At 34.4% G+C, this 22978-nt stretch overlaps 1 protein-coding gene across 17 annotated transcripts in view; it reads left to right on the top strand.

Moving 5' to 3' along the window:
* The window catches only part of SLC38A9 (solute carrier family 38 member 9), a 109829-nt gene that overhangs the window by 36022 nt on the left and 50829 nt on the right, over positions 1 to 22978 (top strand). For 15 of the 17 annotated variants that reach the window (XR_010941963.1, XR_010941961.1, XR_010941960.1 and 12 more), the window contains 5 exons: positions 15671 to 15803; positions 18995 to 19116; positions 19251 to 19314; positions 19936 to 20029; positions 21643 to 21813. Coding sequence is in view for 12 of the 17 variants with exons in the window: in XM_067730690.1 (XP_067586791.1) it covers positions 15671 to 15803; positions 18995 to 19116; positions 19251 to 19314; positions 19936 to 20029; positions 21643 to 21813 (584 nt within the window). In the remaining 5 variants the exon portion in view is untranslated. Of the gene's footprint in view, positions 1 to 15542; positions 15804 to 18994; positions 19117 to 19250; positions 19315 to 19935; positions 20030 to 21642; positions 21814 to 22978 lie in introns of all 17 variants that reach the window. The other 2 variants (XM_067730694.1, XM_067730695.1) reach the window with 1 other exon arrangement.

Raw genomic sequence — 22978 nt, 5'->3', positions numbered from 1 at the left:
AGTATTATAACATCTCCAAGTATATAGTTGAAAAGGCTTTTAGTGTGTAAACCAAAAAAAAATAATGCAGGGGGCTGCAAATAAGAAAAGAGTTTATTGGGGGGGGTCTTAAAATTATAATTCGGGAGACACAGATTTGGGTAATCCTGAAAGAGTGTTCTGAGGAAGAAAAAGAGTCAGGGGCTTATAAAGACAAAAAGCCACGAGGTTGTTAAAAATTGCCTGGGAAGGATTGTGATTTATCCTTAAGGACTCACAAGTTGTTTTAGGATAGGGGTCCTACAGGTAGATAGACTGTCACTAGTTATTTTAGGGTAAGGATCCAATAAGTATCTTGAGTTTCTGGCATATGTTCTGGATGACTTGATTGGAAGGTCAAAAGGTCACACTCCATCCAGGCTGAGACATGCGTAAGTCACAATTCCTTATGGCTTCCTGGCTCCATTTTAGAGAGCTCTCAGCAATACCAACTCCATTTGGATTTTCCTTTCACAAGTAATTATACTATTACTGCAAAAGCAATGAAACCAATTGCAAATGTACAATAAGAAAAGTGAAACTCCTTTTAACAAAGACTTAAAATCAAGTGTTTTAAAATTATGGAAGCACATGAAATTTATGGATCTTGTTAAAAGCCTAATGGATGACTGTAACCCAAAGATAAGGAACTGATGTAAAAATAACATACTGAGATTATGTATCTTTGGCTTGCCTGTTATTTTTTAGTCTTAGTCTGAAATTGTCTCCAAAAGGCTATTACATTTTTTTCTCTGGCTTCTTTTTTTAAGATTTCTTCTTGCAATCTGTTCTGTATTCCTTTGTCACAAGGTATGGTTTCCAAGATCTTTTAAATATTAAGAGAGAAGTGAATGCCTCAACATTTTAAGTGAGGAAATATGTTTTCTATACAGTAACATAGAAAATTACTTTGGTGCTATACTTAATTTAAAAAGCCTGATTCATTGCAACAGCATCACACTTCCTCATTTTTTCTATTTCAGTTAGTTTATAATTTATCTTGGCATGTTCTCACTACTTCAATTAAGGTTATTTCTCTCAAATTTGAATTTGAATTCCAACAATTCATATCTCATATTTGCATTTGAATTTCATCAAATTGAAATTTGCATTTCCTCAAATTCATATATGACTTGTTTATTCTAACACGAGTTTTTATATCTACCAATACCTCTGATTTTTTATTTTCTTATACCTCTTCTGTAGAATAGCTGAATCTTCTCTTAAATCCTGTCTTATTCATTATAAATTGATGTAGGCATTGGTGTTCATTCTTTGTTGTTATGGCCTACAACTTACATATTAAAATTTGTTATTTTATTTTGTTTCTCCTTTATTATAGTTAGAGAATTATTTTAATTTTTTATTATTTTTCTTATAAATTTATTTATTTATTTTTGGCTGCATTGGATCTTCGTTGCAGCACACGGGCTTTCTCTAGTTTTGGGGAGTGGGGGTGCAGGCTTCTCATTGTGGTGGCTTCTCTTGTTGCAGAGCATGGGCTATAGGCACGCGGGCTTTAGTAGTTGCGGCACACAGGCTCAGTAGTTGTGGCTCACGGGCTCTAGAGCGCAGGCTCAGTAGTTGTGGTGCACGGGCTTATGGCTTTATGCTTTATGGCATGTGGGATCTTCCCGGACCAGAGCTCGAACCTGTGTCCCCTGCATTGGCAGGCAGATTCTTAAGCGCTGAGCCACCAGCGAAGTCCCTATTTTTATGAATATTTTCTATTTTATTTATTTCAGCTTTATTGAGGAATAATTGGTCTATTTTATTAAGGCTAGTAAATTTGGGTGTTAAAAATAATTGCTTAAAAAGAGGGCATGGTCGTTAAACGTTGCTAGTGGGATTGAAACATGGTATGGCCACTCTCTTTTCCTTCCAGTTTTTTGAGATATAATTGACATCCAGCATTGTATAAGTTTAAGGTATACACCATAATGATTTGAGTTACATACATTATGAAATGATTGTCACAATAAGTTTAGTGTACATCCACCATCTCATATAGATACAAACTTTAAAAAATAGAAAAATTTTTTTTCCTTATGATGAGAACTCTTAGGATTTACTCTCTTAACAACTTTCATCTGTAACACAGAAATGTTAACTATATTTATCATGTTGTACATTACATCACTAGTAGTTATTTATCTTGTAACTGAAAGTTTGTAGCTTTTCACTGCCTTCATGCATTCCCCACCCTCACCCTGCCTCTGGTAACCACAAATCCAGTCTCTTTTTCTATGAATTTGTTTGGTTTTGAAGTATAATTGACATACAACACTATGTTAGTTCCCATTACATAACATAGTGATTTGATATTTCTGTACATTTTAAAATGACCAGCACGATAAGTTTAGTTACGATCTGTCACCATACAAAGATATTACACTGACTGTATTCCCCAAACTATTCATTTCATACCCGTGACTCCTTTTGCAACTGGTATAGCCACTTTTTTTTTTTTGGTATAGCCACTTTTGAAAAACAGTTTGATAATTCTTAAAAATGTAAATATAGAATTATCATTTGACCTAACAATTCCACCCCTAGGTATATACCCAAGAGAATTGAAAACATATGTCCACACAAATATAAAGAAATGTCCATAACATTTATAATAGCCAAAAGTGGAAACAATCCAAATGTCCTACAGTTGATATATGTATAAACCAAATGTGATATATCCATACAACAGAATATTATTTGACTGTAAAAAAGAATTAAAATATCAATATACGCTACAACATGTATGAACCTTGAAACCATGCTATGTGAAAGAGGCCACACAGCAAAAGACACATATTGTATGATTCAGTTTATACAAACTATTTAAATTAGGTAAAGTCATAGAGACCGAAAGCAGATTAATGGCTGCCAGGGGCTGAAGAGAGGGGTTAATGGAGTCCATGATTTCTTTTGAGGGTGATGAAAGTGTTCTAAAGTTGATTATGGTGGGACTTCCCTCGCGGTCCAATGGTTAGGACTCCCTGCTTCCACTGCACGGGGCATGGGTTCGATCCCTGGTCAGAGAACTAAGATCCTGTATGCCTCATGGCAGAGCCAAAAAAAAAGAAAAAAACAAAAATTGATTATGGTGATGGAGGCACAACTCCATAAATGTTCTAAAAACTATTGAATCGTACATTTTAAGTGGGTAAATTTTATGGTATGTGAATTAATATCTTAATAATTTTTTTTTTTAATTAAAGAGGGCATGGGGGATTTCTGCTTACAACAAGGGCAGATTAAGGAATTTGGACCAACCATCTTGCTGAGAATAACTGGAAAAACTGACCAAAAAAATTTTTTTTAATCTGCCTAAAGACATGGGAGAACTGATAAAACAATGAAGAATAATGGGGTCTAGATCAAGAAGAAGGAGGAAACGAAGAGAGGGGAGTCCAGCATTTCCTCAAGGGTATCTGCCAATTCCAGTTTATTAGCTGAATGACTATTAAATTGACAGAGCTTTCAATAGCTTTACAAGGCTAGAGGGAGAAAAACTGGAATCCAGGGTTCACTAATAGTAGGTAGGCCCCATGCAAGCTTTAGGTTGGAAGCCCTAAGGTCTATAAGCCTAGAAATATGAGTGAACTGGAAATAGAATGGCCTTCTTTCAGGGACTGTAGCTCAACTTTAACTCATCTCAATCCCTAAAACTGGATTAGGGTAATCTAGGACTGCTAAGTGTCTCAAATTGGCTCCCAAAAGCAAATGTAAACCCTTTCTAAAGAAAATAATATTATTCTAGGCTTCAACTTACTTATACTGTTTTCTGTATACTAGAATTTTATTAAGTATTATGCCAGGTACTTAATCAAAAATAGCTAGGCATAAGAGAAGATGAGACAACATGATTAGAAATTAAGAGACTTGATACACAATAGACAGATGATCCAGACAATGGAGTTATCAGAAACAGACTTTTTAAAGACTATGTTTAATATGTTCAGGGAAACTGAAATAAGGTTGAGAATTTTGGCACTGACTAGAAATGTAAAAAAGAACCAAATTCATGGAAAATATTTATTGAATAAAAAAATAATGGAAAATCTGAAACTAAAAACTAAGAAACAAAAAACAGTAACCTAAGGTAAGAAATCAATCAATGATGAAAACAAATCAAGGCAAGGATGTAGAACAATGGGAATGATCATGCAGTACTAGCGTAAGTGTAAATTAGCATAATCACTTTGGAAAAGGGTTTGTAATTATCTGTTAACATTGAGTATACACTGTTTATAATCAATAGAAATGTGTGCACATTTCACCAAAAGCCATGTACAAAAATATAGATTATGAGTTATTCATAGGAGTGCCAAACTGGAAACAACCCAGATACCCACCAACCAGGAATGGTTAAATAAATTGTATTTTCATGTAATGGAATATTACACAGCTATAACAGTCTACAGCTGCACGCAAGAATATGGATAAATCTCAGAAAGATAATGTTGGCAAAAGAAGCTAGACAGAAAAATACATATTGTGTGATTCCACTTTATGTAAAGTTCAAAAACAAGTAAAACTAATTTTGTGTGTGTGTGCACCTGTGTGCATGTATGTGGGTCTACACTCATTTGAAAATATACTAGAATGTTAACTGATTATTTCTAATGGGTGGTTTTTATTTTCTTCTACAACTTCTATATTATCCTCATACAAAAACAATGTACTACTTTTATAATGAGAAAAAAGTTATTCAGAAAATAAAGATTCCTATAATTTAGGATAAAAATAGTATATACAAAATGAAAAACGCATTTTATTAGAAACAATGTTTAAATCACCTGTGCTTCTATAGGATGATACAAATTATCTTTTTTCTCTACTTAGGGGATGTTTTGTTATTTTGTTTTGTTCTTGTATAGAGAATATTCTGGGGAAAAAAAGCATAAAGAAATATATTCCCATCACATAGAGGCAAGTGTTGTTAAAACATTTTAGTATATTTTTTTCTATCCTTTTCTATGATATTTTATGAGCTCATATACTATATACAATTTAATGTGCTACTTTTTCAGTTTAAATTTCTGTTGAGTGCTCATAATAATTGCAATTGCAATTGTAAGCTATTCCCAAGTTGCCAGCCTGCCTGCCTACCTGTTTCTCTTGTTCTCTGCTTCTGTCCTTCCCTCTCTACTTCCTTCCTCCCTTCCTTTTGTTCTTGTATTCCTTCCTTTTGTCAGTAAACATTCACTAAGTTCTTTTTTGGTGCCAGACACTTTGGGAAAGGAGATAGACCCTCAGCAAAAAAAAAGGACGGGAATCACTACGACGAGGGTTTATAAATATTTGGCTTGTTATGTATATATACAAACACACACACATATATTTTTTTTTAACTCAGTACTCAATTTTCATTAGGAAAAAAATACTGATTTAACCCATCCTGATCCAGCATTACAAAGAACCCATGGGATCATATCCCAGCGAGTAACTATGCTGTAGAGTATGGCTAAGCCCAGCCAGGAGTAGAATGAGGTCATCTATGGTACTGATGGCTAGGTGCTTTGGGGGTTTCGGTGCAGGCATTGCTCTGTGTAAGAACATTCAGTGGTCTAGGGCAGGAGTCAGCAAACTATTTTTTTCTGTAAAGAGCCAGATAGTAAATATTTTAGGCTTTGTGGGCATATGGACTCAATTTTGCCATTGTGGAGTGAAAGCAGCCTTAGATAACACGTAATCGCACAGGCCTTGCTGTGTTCCAATAAAACTTTATTTATGAAAACAGGCCATGGACCAGATTTGTCCTGTGTATCCTTGGCTACCAACCTCTAGTCTGCAAGGAGAGACTCTGGACTCAGGTGTAAGCAGCCACAGGGACTGGTACTTCTGCTGTGACCCCTAGGATACCTCTTGCCTTGCTTTTAGAGAAGTTAAAAAAGTGAGGCCCACTCACCTTAATTTCACTCCACCCTCACAGTTGCTTTTAATGAAGTTTTTCTAATCAAAGTAGCCTTTTGGACAACAGAACAACCTCCAGCCTCCCCCTGAACCTCATGCCCTTGCAGCAAGCCTAGAGTTCTTTGGCAAGGTCATCCAAGGATTTTAACTGCCATAAACTGTAGAGATAGTGACTGAAGCTAGGAGTGATAAATAAGGGGTAAGTACCAGGTTTCAAGGAATAGTAAAAAGTTTTACAATAAAAATTATTGTTAAGAATCACTGAAATGTCCCATAAAGCTGTAAGCAATTTTCCATATTCTTTCTGAATATCATTTTAAATAAATATGTATTATTTAAATATATCATAATTTAACAGTTTAACCACTTAATGTTTTATTAAGCTGTTTACAATTTTAATTATTTTAAATGGTGCTTTGATTAGCAGCTTTCTACATATCGTATTTAAACCATATTTTGATTCCTTCTGATAGACTGTCAAAAGTATAATTATTAGAATAAAAGGATGTAAAGCACAATTAAGGTTCTTGATATATATAGCCAAATTGTTTTCTAGAAAGGTTGTACCACGTTATACTCCTACCAGCAATATGTGAAAGTTCCTGTTTCAAAATCCCCTTTCTAGCACTGTTTATTTTCTTTTTTACTAAAACATCTTATATTTTGTTTATAAAACTTTCCTATATGTAAAAGTTGGTAAGAGCCAGTTGGCAGCAGGTTTCACGTTGGACACTTGCCTTTATCAGTCTATTCTGTTATTTTGGGATTGGTTTGTGGAGTAACATGTCATACAACCAACAATGGATTCTGGTCAGACTACTACAGTGTTTGCCGTCTGGGTTGAAAATACAGCCATGGTCACCTGAAAGGCCAGTTTGTGTAGACGATTTGTTGCTGTCTTTCCAGTGGCAAAGCAGAAGTTCTCTTAGCCCATTTACCTTTCTTGGGAGCCATGATAAAGACTTCTAAGGCATGATAAGTAGTATCCCTTTCTTAAGTTATGGAAGAAGAATAAGAAAGAGGCTCCTTTTCTTTGGTAGTCTGTTTAAAGAGTAGATGAATTTTTGTTTTTTCAATTTTTAGATAACAGAATGAAGATAATGAAGAAAGCAATTTTAGTGTTCATCCGAAGAATCATATGTATATATTAAAAATAAGATTTATCTTAATATATATACTTAATGAAATATTTACCTTCTTTCATTATGTTTCAAGGTTTTTGGGTTTTTTTTGTGTGTGTGGTACACGGGCCTCTCACTGTTGTGGCCTCTCCCGTTGCGGAGCACAGGCTCTGGACTCGCAGGCTCAGCGGCCATGGCTCACGGGCCCAGCCGCTCCATGGCATGTGGGATCTTCCTGGACCGGGGCACGAGCCCGTGTCCCCTGCATCGGCAGGTGGACTCTCAACCACTGCGCCACCAGGGAAGCCCACGTTTCAAGTTTTTGAGGAAATTTTAGTTAAAATGCTGGCCTGGCAATTTTCTTCCCTGCTTTTTTTTTTTTCTTTTCTTTTTAACAGGGAATAACTAGGTTTTGAAACTAGAAATTTCATTTCTTTTCCAGAAATTCTTTTGGTAGATTTGTGTAACAAGGAGAATAATAATTGGCATGACATTACAGGTTGAAGCCTACAGTGTCTCTGTAATTTATTTGTTTATAGTTAATATAATTATTTATAACTAAGTATATAATTAAGTATATCTTAATTATAATTTATAATTAAGTATTGTTAGTCTTCCTTTGTGGAATGTCAGTCAGTTCCATTGGAACTGCTTTTTCTAGATAGAAGATAGGATGTGGTGATGCTGGTGTTGTTATTGTTTTATATCAACCTAGTGAAAAACTAAAGAACTGTTATGTTTGTATTTACTTACAGGTGCTTCTAGCATCTTAACTTTGTTGAAAGTTCCTGATGTTTATATAATTCTTTTAGCTTCATTCCAGTGCTGATACTAAAAACAAAACAAACAAAAAAACCCTTGTATTTCTGTTACTGATCATTTTGTAACCATGAAAGAAGAGATTGTTTGTTTTCAGGACAGTAGAATTAAAACAATTTATATGTTTTTAAAAACCAAAATTTGAAAGCATGAATTGCATTGAAAGAATTTTTAAATTCATTCTTAGCAGAATCTGCATTTAATTAAACATATAGTTTAATTAGGCCTGAGAATTAATATTCAGGTCAAGTTCTTTGTCCATATGTCATTAATGAAGATGTCTACTCATGGCTTAGTAACAGCTTAGAATTCTAAAATAAAGAACCCATAACCTTCAACCCGGTGTTTATTAACATTGACTTTTTTCATATCATCCTCATCAGTTAAAAAAATAATAACAACCTAAAACTTTGGGACTGTATATATTTATGTGTGTGTATGTGTGTTCGTTTGCAAATTATATACATGTACTTATGTACTTATAAATTATGTATATTATAAAACATAAAAATAGAAAATTTTAAATTATAAGATGTAATGATCTTGATAAAATTAAAATTTTATCTATTAACAGTACATTAAAACTTTTGCTTTCACTTTATAATATTAACAGTAACAATAGAATATGCTTTATTATTTTTGAGACTCTTATAACACCTTGCCACAATAGTAATTCAAGCTGATTTGAAATTCATTTCTGCTCATCCTACAATTATGTGGAAGTTTTTGTTGAAATTTGCCTGGTTAAATTTATCCTCCCTGATATGACTCAGTTCTTACATTTAGTGATTGCTGTGCTAGTTTGTGTATTCTGGTATCCCATGTTATTTTTAAAGTCCAAAATACTCCTGTTTTTAGTGGCTTAAAACTGTTAATTTGGAAACAGCCAGTAGCTTTGTTCACCTTTCTTGGTTCTCTCTCCAGTCTATCATCCGACCTCTCCTCTGCTTCAAAAAAAAAAAAAGCATTGATTTAGAGAGAGCCTTCAGAAAGCAGCTGATCTCTTTGCTCGGGGAAGGGGAGAAATTAATAGAATCATCCTTCCCAGGTTAACTGGGATTAAAATCAAAACTGTTACAACCCAGTGGCTTCTGGCCAGAATGCAGGAGCTGCCTAGCTGGTCTGAAAGCTCCATTGGAGGGGAGCTAAATACAATACTTCAGGAATGTCCTTGTTTTTCTCGACCAATTATTCCATGTCTATAAAACTACAGTTTTGAGTTTTTATTGGTGACAGACATTATTTTCAACAATAAAATCATGTAACAATGGAAACATTTTTAAACATCCATTATCAGAATATTCTCTGTATATTGTGAGTTCTTTTAAGAGCAACTGCTTTCTCAGTCATTGTTAAAATATCTTTACCTTGAAGGGAGATAGATTAGATATGTGGGTGGCTATTTTGGCTTTTGATACCTGCTGTGTACTTATGTAGCATACTGTTGATAGCCACAGTCATCATAGAAGAGGTCAACGAATTTGGAACAGTTGTCTTTTTATAGAAGAAAAGTAGATAATTCGTACTTAAGTTTGACAAATTTTTAAGATATTTTGCCACAAGATAACCAGCAAATTTCTGTATGGTACACAAGATTTTTTCAGTCCCTCTTGGTCTCATTACTAAATTTTGAAAGAATATGTTACTTTAAGATTTGTTTTTAAAGTTCTTTTTACCACATGATATATCATATATACAGAAGAGTGCATGACACATATGTTCAACAACAAGGTCTAGAAATTAGCTGCAGCTCAGAAGTTCCCCATGTGTCCTTCACCAAGCACATCCCTCTTCCTCCCTACAGGTGATCACTCACATGACATTTGTGTGATCATTTTCCTACTTTTCTTTATAATTTATTGTCTGTGTATCCCTAAATACTGAATTCAGCTTTACCTGTGTTTGCATCTCATGTAAATGAGATCACACTGTATGTATTCTTTCGTGACTTTTGTTTAGCATTGTAATTTTCATCCAAGTTGTATATAACTCTACTTTCATTGCCAGTGGTTTCTAGCATTTTATTCTGTAAGTATCTGCAGTTTATTTATCCATTCTACTTTAGAATATATGGGATGTTTCCAGTGTGGGGCTCTTACAAAGAATGCTTCTATAAACATTAATATATGTGTCTCCTGGTATACATATGCAAGAACTTTTCTATGATATATACCTGGGAGTGGATTTGCTTGGCGGTAGTGTATGTGTATATTCAACTTCACTGGATAGCGCCAGACTGTTTTCCATAGGGATTATACCAACTTACATTCCCACTAGAGTTTCCATTGCTCTACCTCCTACTCGTGCTTCATATTGCGAGATTGTTAAATTTTCACCATTCTGATGAACATATTGCGGTATCTCATTCTATTTTTTTCCAAGAGATTGAGGTTGGTAAAATGTTATTAATGATTACTGGTTGTGGGATTATAGGTGATTTTTATATTTTTTATTCTTTTAAAATATTTCCTATAGTATTTACACTTACTTCTTCAGCTACCATTTCATTGCTCTCTTTCCTTTTTACGGAAAATTCCTTGCAAGGATTATTTGTGCTCACCATACCACATTTTCCTCTTGAACCTAGTTCAGACAAGCTTTTTTTTTTTTTTTTTGTGGTACGCAGGCCTCTCACTGTTGTGGCCTCTCCCGTTGCAGAGCGCAGGCTCAGCGGCATGTGGGATCTTCCCGGACTGGGTCACGAACCCGTGTCCCCTGCATTGGCAGGCGGACTCTCAACCACTGCGCCACCAGGGAAGCCCCAGACAAGCTTTTGTTCTAACCACTCCACTGAAACTGCTCAATGCAGGTTACCAGTGGTCATTTCATCGACTAGTCCGCATCTCGTTTGTCTTAGCAGTAGCACTTGACAGTCATTTTCTAACCCTGAAAAAGTCTTTAATTTGCTTGAGGATACCACAATAAATTGATTTTCTTATAGGTTGCTGCTTTTCATTTTTTATAGCATTTGATACTTCTGATTATTGCCTCTATCATTTCTCCCCCAGATTTTATTTTAAAATTTTTTAAACTAAAGAAAAGTTAAAAGCATTATCCTTATAATTTTTTATTAACTTTTTTTCTGATTATAAAAGCAATACAAGTTTTGATGATCATACTGTGGTTATATAAGATGTCATCATTGGGGGGAACCTGCGTGAAGTATATATGGGAGCTCTTTGTACTATTTTTTCAACTTCTGTATGAGTCTAAAATTATTTCAAAATACATTTATTCACTACATTTTATTGAGCTCCTACGATATGCCAGGTACTATTCTAACCCCTGGGAATATAGTAGTGGCCAAATTGACAAAAATCCCTGCCCTCATGAAACTTATATTTACTGGAGGTAATCAATAATAAATAAAAAGTATGTATTATGCTAGGTAGTATAAATGCTAAAGAGAAAAAGTAAGGTAGAAAAGCAGAGATGGTGCATAGGAAATGACAAGGATAGAGAAGAGGGGTTGAAATTTTAGGTATGGTGACAAGGATAGCCAAATGCCTCATTGAGAAAGGGGACCTTGAGGAAGGACTTGAAAGAAGTAAAAAAGCAAGCCATGAAAATATTTAGGGAAGAGGGCTTCAGAGCCTTTGTTTATACCTGAAATTATTAACTAAGGTCCTAAAGTAGGTACATGCTTGCGGTGTGTCGGGAATGGTGAGGAAACTACTGTGGTTAGTGTGGTAAACAATGAAGTCCTAGAGGTGGGGTTGGGGAGAGGTAGCAGAGAGCAGTTTGATACATGAATCAGGAGTTCAGGCTGAAGATAATAGTTTGAGTGCCATCAGCGTACACATGATATTTAAAATTATGTAACTAGATAAATCCACCAAGAGATTGAGTGTAGACAGAGAAGAGAAAATGTCTGGATTAAACTCTGGGTTACTCTGACATTTAAGGGTTGGGGGTTTGAGAAGGAATCAGCAAAGGAGACAGAGTTCTTCCCTTTAGGATTATGTCTTTGTTGGCATGTGAAGTCCTCCATGTACTAACCCAGGTTTACCTCATCTCTTACTACTTCTCTTCTCACTACTTATAGTTATAAAAAATATATTGTGCTCATTTTCTGGGTTCTTTCTACATGCTTTTCCATTCTTTGAAGCACTGTTTCTTTCCTCCTGTTCCCCATCCCTGATTAACTCCTTTATATCTTTTAGAATTCACCTCAACAATAGCTTCCTCAGTGGTCTGCCAGACGTGGTTTAGTTTCCCCTTCTGTGTACTGTACACATACCCAGCATCACACAATCTTCTTACTCCCATTATTGCTCATAAGCACTTTCTCTCTTTTTCTATTTTTCTTTCTGGATTGGAATTGCTTACTTATGTATCTCCTCCAGTAGATTATGATCCTTGAGGTTCTATGTCCTATTCATCATTTAACATTTAGCACAGTGCTGAATACTTGGTTGGCACTTAAACAATATTTAATAAACTAGAGAACCAATAAATTAATTAGCCATAATAGAAAGAGAAGAGCTTATACAGGCTTAGCCTTTGGAGACAGTGAAGTTGGAGTGTAGAGCAGGGTTTTTGTGAAAGAGGGTGTTATTTAGGCATCAGAGGAAGCAAGAAACATGTCGGCAAGCCAGAAGTTACCAATATTTTTTTTGTAGCAATAAATATCTAGGTACAATGGCTTGATTAACTTCTTTTCGGTCTTCTTTATTGAAAAGCTGCCTGGCAGACATAGTGTTCTACCAAGCAGGTAGATACAAGTACAGTGGGTTCATTATTTTGAATGTTTATTTGTATAAGATGTTTTGAATACTTGATTCCCTTTTCATTTTCTAGCAAACTACTCCAATCTGGCAGGTGTTTGAGAGTTGCAGCTTCCATAGAGATGTGAATAAAGCAATAGTTTGTTTCTTTTTTAATTTATTAATTAATTTATTTATTTTTGGCTACGTTGGGTCTTCGTTGCTGTGTGCAGGCTTTCTTTTTAGTTGCGGCAAGCGGGGGCTACTCTTTGTTGCAGTGGGCAGGCCTCTCATTAACATGGTTTCTCTTGTTGTGGAGCACGGGCTCTAGGTGTGTGGACTTCAGTAGTTGTGGCACATGGGCTCAGCAGTTGTGGCTCGAGGGCTCTAGAGCACCAGCTCAGTAGTTGTGGCACATGGGCTTAGTTGCCCTGCCGCATGTGGGATCTTCCCGGACCAGGACTCAAACCCGTGTCCCCTGCATTGGCAGGCGGATTCTTAACCACTGCGCCACCAGGGAAGCCCTAAAGGAATAGTTTTAAATGAAGGGTCTTCATATTGAGTATGAACCTTTTTAAGAGTCATGGAATTGTTATTAAACTTCAGAGAAGCATAACTCGTCAGTAGAAGGGTGGAGACAGATTTAAAAGCCAAAAACTTTTAAGGAATTTAAGGAGTGGAACCTAGAAAAGGTGTTAGGTAGAAATAAGGTTTCTTTGTTTATCAGTGTATTAAATGAAAATAAAGCGTTTTGAGTCACATTTTAAAATATTTTTTTAAATTTTGCCGAACGTTAAAAGCATTTTTTTTCTGTAGCATGACCATAAATATTTTTAAGGTGAGACAAATATAACCTCTACATAAAATATTATGATTTATTTTCAGTGTGGCACAGTTGAGCTACATTTCAAATGGGAAGTAACATTGATAGGGAGCACTCATGTGAAACTGTGTTCAAAAGAAAAAGCCCAAGTTTCAAAAAATGTTTTATTCTGAATATTGTCCTCTGTATAGTTTTAATTTTAAAAGTGTTTTCAGATCCAACTAAAGTTCAATTTAGAAATATAATTTATATTTTTTACTTTCTCAGATGAAGCTTTAAGCATATGTTTCTAATAATTCAGTTAAAATATGCTGGGTTGTATATTTTTTAAAAGAATCTGCATTGAAAAGATTCCAAAATATTTGTTTGAACAGGCACTCAGCATCTTGATGAAAACTGTTGGAAAAGAAAAACTTTCAGAGTCATTCTGCTCTCTGAGTACCCAAGCCAACTAAACTGGTACAGTTAACACTTCTGTAAGAGGCCAGGAGCCAAGAAATGTAGCTCTTCCTGGACTGCTTTTCAACAGGCCTTCAAGCCAACTTAGTGCTTGATATTAATACCATTGAATTTTCAGATAATAAGTTACAAGTAGAACATCTACAACTCTTTCTATCAATATCATACTTGTTAGTCTCTACTAGTAATCCTTGATTAGCTTAAATCTCTGCTTTATGTTGGCATTAAAGCTGTAGCTTTAATTTTGTCGGATATCATACTTATAAAACAAGAAGAGAATGCCCTGTAGAGTGTGACCCCACACTGTCTCCCAGACATAAATATTTTTACATTGCTTTTTAGTACTACTGAGTGTCACAGTAGAGATGTGAATTATTTAGAACACATTAATGCTTTGGAAGGCGAGATAGTTATCTCAGCCTACCAAATTTATAAGTAGGGATAGTTTATTTGGTCTCCGACCCTTTCGTTTTCATTGTATCCCCTTGAGATTTATTGATACCAATGAATTCATTTAGCAGTTATATGCTTACTATAGGTAGTATGTCATGTTGATCTCTGTATCCACATACTTGCTCTAGTAAGTGCTCTTAGATATTTGTTGGATTGAACTAGAAAGTACCCACCAAATTTAGATGCTGTGATGGAGAGTAAATAATAAAAGAAAGATTCAAAGATTCTGTATGCTAACTAGAGAGACTAGGCTAAATTTAATTTCTCTAATATCACAGAGTTATTTGGAAAAATAGCATAAACTAAAATTCTAGTCACTTGGTTTTTCAAGTGCTTCCCACAAGATTAGATTAACAGTGTCTCCAAAAATGGTTACCATACTTTAATAACTTTTAAGCTTATTTCAGAACTGTAAATGTAGAAGACTTATGTGGAACCAGTGATAAACCTCCTGGCTTTTTTCCCCTTTCTTATTTGGATCTGTGTATAATCTGAAATAGCAAATTATATACAATTTGGGAGACAGTGTCATTTGTGACTTCAGGGGATCTGAGGAATGCAGTCATTTCATGAGTTTGTGCCAGATCTTTCCATTTTGGGTAGTTTATTAATGGAAAGAAAGCAAATGGAGGGAGTTTCAATAAGGAACTGAATGGGTTAATGACTGAAAATGATGATTGAAAACCATAATCTGCAGTTGATTGGGACATAGTTATGAGGAGAAAGCATACGTATAAATAGTAACATAATGGTATGTTACTGAAATCTAAGAAAAGTAGAATGAGACAAAATATCTCTAGTATCTTGATGTTCTATTTGATAGTATTTTGGATAAGTTTCATAAGGGAGATGGTTGAGATCACTAATCCTTAGTACATGAACCAACAAATAGGAATTGTATTTATCATAAGAAGTAACTTTGGCCCGTAAAGAAGGAGTAGAGACTCTTAACTAGAGGAACATTTTTGTCTGTAATTTCTCTGATTCAGTGCCAGATGCTTTTTGAGAGAACATTCAAAGCCGTGTCTGTCTGAGTTTCATTGTTGAAAACTGCCAGCTGCTATATTTCTTTTTAATAACTGATTGAAAGTCTTTCCGTTATGTCTCCTCTATTGCAAAATTCCTTAAGTTTAAAAAAGTGTGTTTAAAGTAATAGCATTATGAAACAAAAGCTTTATTCTGTGGATTGGATAATACTTCTCTTGTGACATTTTCTTTTCCCACCAAAAGTGAGAAGTGAATGCCTTGCCTTGGTACATCCCATTTCTAATGGAGGACAAGAAGTTATTTTCTTCAATGGCTGACTTCCAGAATTTCTGCCTGAACGTTCTTTGTCAAGTGTATATTCCCTTCTCTAGGCCTTTCTATATAGAGCCCACAAACATCGTCAGTGTGAATGATGTCATTCAGAGGGTTAGTGACCATGCCTCTGCAATGAACAAGAGGATTCATTACTACAGCCGGCTCACTGCTCCTGCAGACAAGGCACTGGTAAGGGGCAAAGCATTGCTAATTGTCTAAGCTTAAGTTGAAATGAACTGAACAACATAAGCCACAGCAGCTCCCAGTAGTTGAACTTTTTGCTGGCCATATTCCAAGGACAGCATCATGGAAAGTCAAAGATATTAATTAATACGTCTTACATCTCAGGCTAGTTCATCCTTATTAGCCTGGCATAGAGAGATTTGAAACAATCTATGTTGACAACAGCCTAGAGATTTGTTGGATTAAAATTCTGCTAATCCATAATCCTAAAAGCTTTGAGGAGGATAAACTGTTGAAGTAGTTTAGGTCATTGATTAATAACATAAATAATAACAAGTTCTGGTTAGTCTATTCAATTTTTAAGTTTGAAGCTACAAGGGAAAAATGTTTATAGAAATTTTCTACAGGAGTGAGAAACTGAAATATATACATACATATATTTTTTTCCTATTTGGTAATGTCCTTTTATAGATCAAAAAGCAGGGTCAAAGAGCAGATACTAAACATTTGAAGCTTTGTGGGCCACCTGCTGTTGCATATTCTTCTCTACTTTTGTTTTATAATCATTTAAACAGCCCCTTACCAAAGGGGCTGTTAAGGTTGAAGGCTAGATTTGGCCCATGGGCTATGGTTTGTTGACTCTTGATCTTACAAAATCTGTGTTATTATCTTAGAATCAAAAATATGTAAGTAATTTCATTTCTTATAAGAATTAATGATATTCAGAAATTTGGAAGTTGAAAGAAAAATGAAGCATTCTGAGAAAAAAATAATGATTTTTTTATAGGTAATAATAAAAAGGGAGAAGGGAATTCAACACTCTAAATGTTTACTGAGGGGCAAGGACTGGGCTAGTCACTTGAACACAGATATCTCATTTTAAGCCTTGTGAATTATTAAGATCTCCTTCTGTGTCATCATAGTAGGGACTTCCAAAATATTCTGGGTGGGATAATTTTTTTCCCCAATTTTTTCACTTTTTCTTCCCCTAGGTCTTTACATCAATAGTTGTGATAAAGTCTTAGTTCCATGTCAGAATTATCTAAGCCTTCTGGGGAGTAGAAGTAATCCAATATCTCTGGGTCTAGTTCAGACCTCCTAGAGACTGTACTTATGGAAGCAAACTTCAGAGATACCAACTGGGCCAGTCTAGGTCTGAGTGTATGTTGTTTGCCTGGAAATTAAGTCAGCATTGTACACCAAGTTGAATCCCTTTTGTTAACTGACAGTGAGATGAATCTAGTTAATCACAGTATATAAACAGTGATCTAAAATTAATAATATGACCATTTTTAATGATTGTGTGTATACATCCATGCTCATTTTCTGAGAATCCCAAAGTTATTTTTCCTAAAAGACCTTTTAGGGAAGAGTAATATGAAACCACAGGTGTCAGGTCTTTACACAGTTACACCTTTTTATTTCTGAAAATTTCCCCACTTACGTTAATATTTTTACTCTAAATTGGGGAAGGGTAGTAAATTATTTGGCTGCTGACATCTCCTAGATGCTTGCTAATAAAAGTGTGACCTGCACAGGCCAGCAATATCAGCATCACTGAGAGCTTGTTAAAAGGGCAGAATCTCAGTCCTTGCTCCAGATCTACTGAATCAAAATCTGTATTTTAACAAATTCTCTGTGTGAATCACAAGAACATTCAAGTTTGAAAAGCACTGTCCTAGACCACTGATGAGAGTGTGGGATCCAATCTTCCAATTTTTCTGTCTCTCCTAATAATTTCTTATCCTGTAGCTTCTAATCCTATCCCTGATAACTTTTGATTTTCACTTTTTCTGAACTTGCTCTGCTAGATATCATGGTTTATCTGCTGCCTGATACAGACATGGTCCTGCCCCTTTTTTCTTTTTACTCCATAGTAGAAGACAGCAGAACTCAGACCCAAGAGGACTGAGGGTAAAGAGAAGGCAGCAGACCTATTTCCATATATGCTTTTGTATCTATAGGAAATAGTTGTTTCCAAAGCCACACCAGGCATGGCATTCAAGACATTCTTTGCCCGCAAGACACCACCAATCATATGCATAAAGAGAGAAGGATTTGATATTTTTTCTTTTTGCACCAGTTCGTATCCTGTCTACCTGCTGAGTCCTAATGCTCCACTTTCTTGAGGTGTTTCCCAACTATTCTAGTCCCCATTGTTGTTGTTATCATTATTATTGTCATTCCTGTGTTCGAGTTGAACACTTAATTTTTATTCTTATAGCGTTTTCTAATTGTTTCACATGTGTTCCAACTGGTATTTAAACTTCTTGAAGTTAGGGGTTGTATATTATTTTTACTTGAATGCTAAACCTAGCACAGAGTTGTAGATTTACATAGTAAGTACTGATATAAAAGATTGTTGATTTATACCAGTCAGCTCCTACGTCTTTAATATTATGTGTAAGGACTACATATTCTCAAAGGACAATTCTCAGGGAGATGGTCAGAATTCCATCAGGAAACCGTATTTTTTTCCCCTCCAAAATAGGGAGGTAGAATTAGAAAGAAATGTGTCAGGGTAAGGTGGGAGCTATGTGTATAAAAATGTATATCTATTCAATTGTTCTTTCTGTGTACGTCTTCAACCTCTCTATTGGCTCCTTCCCTTTTGCTTACATCTTCTGTCTTTAAGAACCCTTGCTTTGCCTTTTCCTTAAGCCACTTTAGCTCACCTTTTTCTTCTGGTACCAAAGCATTTAGAAGAATAGTCCATATTTATTATTCCTTTCTTTCCCTTCTGTTGACTCCTCAATTCTTTATAGTTTGAGTTCCCTACCTGCCTCTTTGCTAAAACCACCTTCACATAGGAGTTTGGTGACCACTTCATTCTTAAAATTTCCCTCACTTCAGACCCAAGTCTCCTCCATCTAGAATTACTTAATCTAGGTCTTTGCTGGCTCTTCTTCCTCCTGTCTCATGAAAATGAAGAGAAGAATATTTTGACAATTGCATACTCTAGGAATTCATTCTCATTTGAGATGAACAGTTTATTGTTTATAGTATTTAAACTCTTGCTCCTTTAGATCTTCTACTCTATTTGAAAAATAATTTTTATATTAATCAGATATACACACTATTTAATTGTTCATGATATTTGGAAATGTGTCTAGAGTCAGGTACTCTGTTGTATAGAAAATATCCTCTGTTGCACATTTACTGGTTCTAACATTTCTGTACTTTTTTTTTTTAACCAGGTTGCCCCAGATCATGTAGTTCCAGCTCCAGAAGAGTGCTATGTGTATAGTCCATTAGGTTCTGCTTATAAACTTCAAAGTTGCACCGAAGGATATGGTAAAAACACCAGTTTAGTAACCATGTGAGTAAAACTACTTTTTGGAGCATAACAAACTTTTTGTAAACAAAAGTTATTGATTATTTTAATTTTTTGTCTTAATTAAAATGTTTGAAGAGTCAAACGTCATATTTTTACTGCTGTTACTCTGCTTTCAGTTTTATGATTTGGAATACCATGATGGGAACATCTATACTAAGTATTCCTTGGGGCATAAAACAGGTAATATAATTTTCAGCACACTTTTTACCAGAATTTTTTTCTCTTTGTATTTTAAGTTTTACAATAGAGGTTTTAATAAATCTACATAAAATTTATTAAAGAAAATAGATGGTTATATTTATTTATTTTAATTTTATTTATTTATTTTTTGGCTGAGTTGGGTCTTCGTTGCTGCACGCAGGCTTTCTTTACTTGCGGCGAGTGGAGGCTACTCTTCGCTGCGGTGCGCGGGCTTCTCATTTGCGGTGGCTTCTCTTGTGGAGCATGGGCTCTAGGCGCGCAGACTTCAGTAGTGGCAGCACGCGGGCTTCAGTAGTTGTGGCACGTGAGCTCAGTAGTTGTGGCTTATGGGCTCTACAGTGCGGGCTCAGTAGCTGTGGCGCATGGGTTTAGTTGCTCTGCAGCATGTGGGATCTTCCTGGACCAGGGATGGAACCCGTGTCCCCTGCATTGGCAGGCAGATTTTTAACCACTGCACCACCAAGGAGGTCCCTAGATGATTTTATTTAATTTTACATTAGTTGTCTGGTTTTTAATCATAATTGTTTAGGGTAACAATATGGTTATATATGAATTTATTCTAAAATGATGATATATGTTGTTCTGTATTTTTATAAACAGGCTGGGTTTACTACTGGAATGTGTGTCATCATGCTGATGGGCCTTTTAACACTTTATTGCTGCTACAGAGTGGTGAAATCACGAACTATCATATGTAAGAACTTGCCACTGTAAAAACAGATGAGTGATATGGGTATTAAGAATTTATGCTGAGGTAGATCACTAATGTGTACATTTCACAAATGTGTTAACTATTTTCTGCCTAAAGATTTATTTCTCTAATTCATAGCATTTGACTGAACTGATATGTTAATGAATTTAGTGGCTGCCTTTGAAATTCTGAGAGTCTTGTTCTTTGCAGAGTGCATTTACTTTGGTGCTAATTTCCTCATAAGAATCATTTAAAAAGTTGTATTTTAAAAATAAGGTCTTTGCTAGAACTAAATTGAGAATTCTATGATTCTTATCAGTTTATGGTGACTTGTTTTGACCTATCCCTACCAAAAGATCTAAATGTTGGAATCTCCTAAAAGTAGAAATTGTTAAGTATGAAAATGTGAGCAATGTGTCCTTTGTAATGAATTCTCAAAGTTGTACCAATGCGTTACCTCCAGTCATTTCTATAATTTAGATCAGGGAAATACCTTTTTAGATTGTTTTAGTTTAGGACCTAAATAGACATACATTATTTCATTGAATCTTAGCAAGTGCGAATCAACAGACCAGGCTTTGCCTCCAGTTTTATTCTGTCTCTACTAAGCAGTGGTATATTTTCTCTTAATTGTATTATTTAGTCATATCCCTTTCCCATTTATCCACAAGTCCCTTGGTGCTCTTATAGATATGCTAAATTCTTTATATGAGGTAGCAGTTAGCCCTTTACCTGCTATTTTTTGTTAATTTCTTTCCTATTCAATATTTGAATGGCTTTTGTATCGTATTAGTTTGTTTATATCTGCCTATCTTTTCCACTGTAATTTCTATTTCTTCAGTTGATAGAAAAGGATAACCTTTCAGGTGCTATTTTTACATTGTCATCTAAATTTTCTGTTACTTAATTTTTAAATTAACTCAATTGTCTCAAATTTTTTTTAATTGAAGTATAGTTGATGTACAATTTTATATAAGTTACAGGTGTACAGTATAGTGATTCACAATTTTTAAAATTTATATTCCATTTAGTTATTATAAAATATTGGCCATATTCGTCATATTACACAATATATCCTATTAGCTTACTTTATACATAATATATAGTTTGTACCTCTTATTCCTCTACTACTCTGTTGCCCTTCCCCACTTCCCTCATTATCTGAAATTTAAATTGGCATGTGGTGTGAAGTATGACTCAAGAAATGTTATTATTAAGTATGCCAAATATTGGATAATGTCTTCTGTCCCTTATTGATGATTTTTTCTAGCCTTGGTTTATCACTTGGTTTTATTAATTATAAAATTTTATGATACTATAATCTTTTCAGATTACCTGTACTATTTCATTCACCTACATTTCTTTTTATGTATTTGTTCTATAATTTTTTGTTTTGTTTTTTTAATTGAAGTATAGTTGATTTACAATGTTGTGTTAATTTCTGCTGTATATAATGTTTTAATTACTATTATTTCATAATATGGTCTAATGCCTGGTGGTGGAATACCCATAATCTTTTGCTAAATGTTTTGATTTAATTTGGAGAACACAAATTATGAATATGGAATATATGATTAACATCTAATTTTATTCTTTCCCTTTTATATTTTATCTAGCATCAGTGGATACCACTACCTGGGAATATCCAGATGTCTGCAGATATTATTTTGGCTCCTTTGGGCAGTGGTCAAGTCTCCTTTGCTCCTTGGTGTCTCTTATTGGAGCAATGATAGTGTATTGGGTGCTTATGTCTAATTTTCTTTTTAATACTGGAAAGTTTATTTTTAGTAAGTATCCATATCCATATTTAACAGAGTTACTTTCAGATACAGTAACTACTATAATGTTTTCATTTCAACCTTAAATTCTGGCCTTGGGATTAATAAAGTAAAAAGTAATATTTGTAATTCTAGAAGATATACTTGATTCAGTTTGTTTTCTATGGTTATGATCTCAAATACAATGTGTATGTTAATTTCCAAAAATTAATTTTTGAATAAATAATATTCCTTCAAATTCTCTAATTAACATAAAATATTTCTAAGTTCTAACAGATGTTTTAAGCATTGCTCAATTTTTACCACAAAATTTTAGTGTAACAGAAAAACTTATGAAGTTCCTTGGTGTTTGTTGCTAAAGAATTCAATGTGTAGAGTCTTGAAGAAACAAATTTCAGTCATGTATTTTCAAAATATTAGAATCTAAAATTAGGAAACAATAGAATAGTGGAATTTATATGGGAAATATATTATTAAATAAGCCCTATATATTTAAAATCTAGATTTACATGAAAACCAAATTTCAAAATAAGTTCTAACATAACTAACTACAACAGCTAGTTTTCCTAAGAACTTTTGAGAGGCAGGTGAGTGAGGGAGATAAATTCTATTTTTATTTTAAACCATAAAATTAGCATTTTAATTAAGTTTTTTTATTAACAATCATTTTTATTGTATGAGAAATTATGAAATGTTTCAAACTACCAAGGAAATGCAGAGGGTAATAGAAATACCATTGTACCCACTAAATGAGTTTTCATGTCTTAACATTTTGCCATATTTACATTAGTTCTCTATTCTTACAGACCTATAAATGTAACCCCAGGTGTACTCCTTCTCAATTTCATTTTCCTTCTTCCCTAATTTTGGTACAAAATAATGGTACCTACATGTTTTTGTTATCTTACTATATAAATATATAAGCAACATACCATATTATTTTGCATGTTTTTAATCTGTATAAATGCTACTGCAACTTGCTTTTTTCTGTAATCATCTTCAATAATACATTGTTCTAGTTCAATTTAACTGCTTTATTCCATAATATGAATGTACCGTGACTTCTTTATCCATTCTCTTGCTATTTAATTTGTTTTCAGTTATGTACTTTCCTGTTACAAACAAGATTTTGTTAAACATCATTGTTTGTCTCCTTGTGTATATGTGGGAGAGT

Source organism: Pseudorca crassidens, chromosome 3, assembly GCF_039906515.1.
Source record: "Pseudorca crassidens isolate mPseCra1 chromosome 3, mPseCra1.hap1, whole genome shotgun sequence".
Classification (NCBI taxonomy): domain Eukaryota; kingdom Metazoa; phylum Chordata; class Mammalia; order Artiodactyla; family Delphinidae; genus Pseudorca; species Pseudorca crassidens.
The sequence above is the reverse complement of the archived record's forward strand: the minus strand, read 5'-3'. Positions and strand labels throughout refer to the sequence as shown.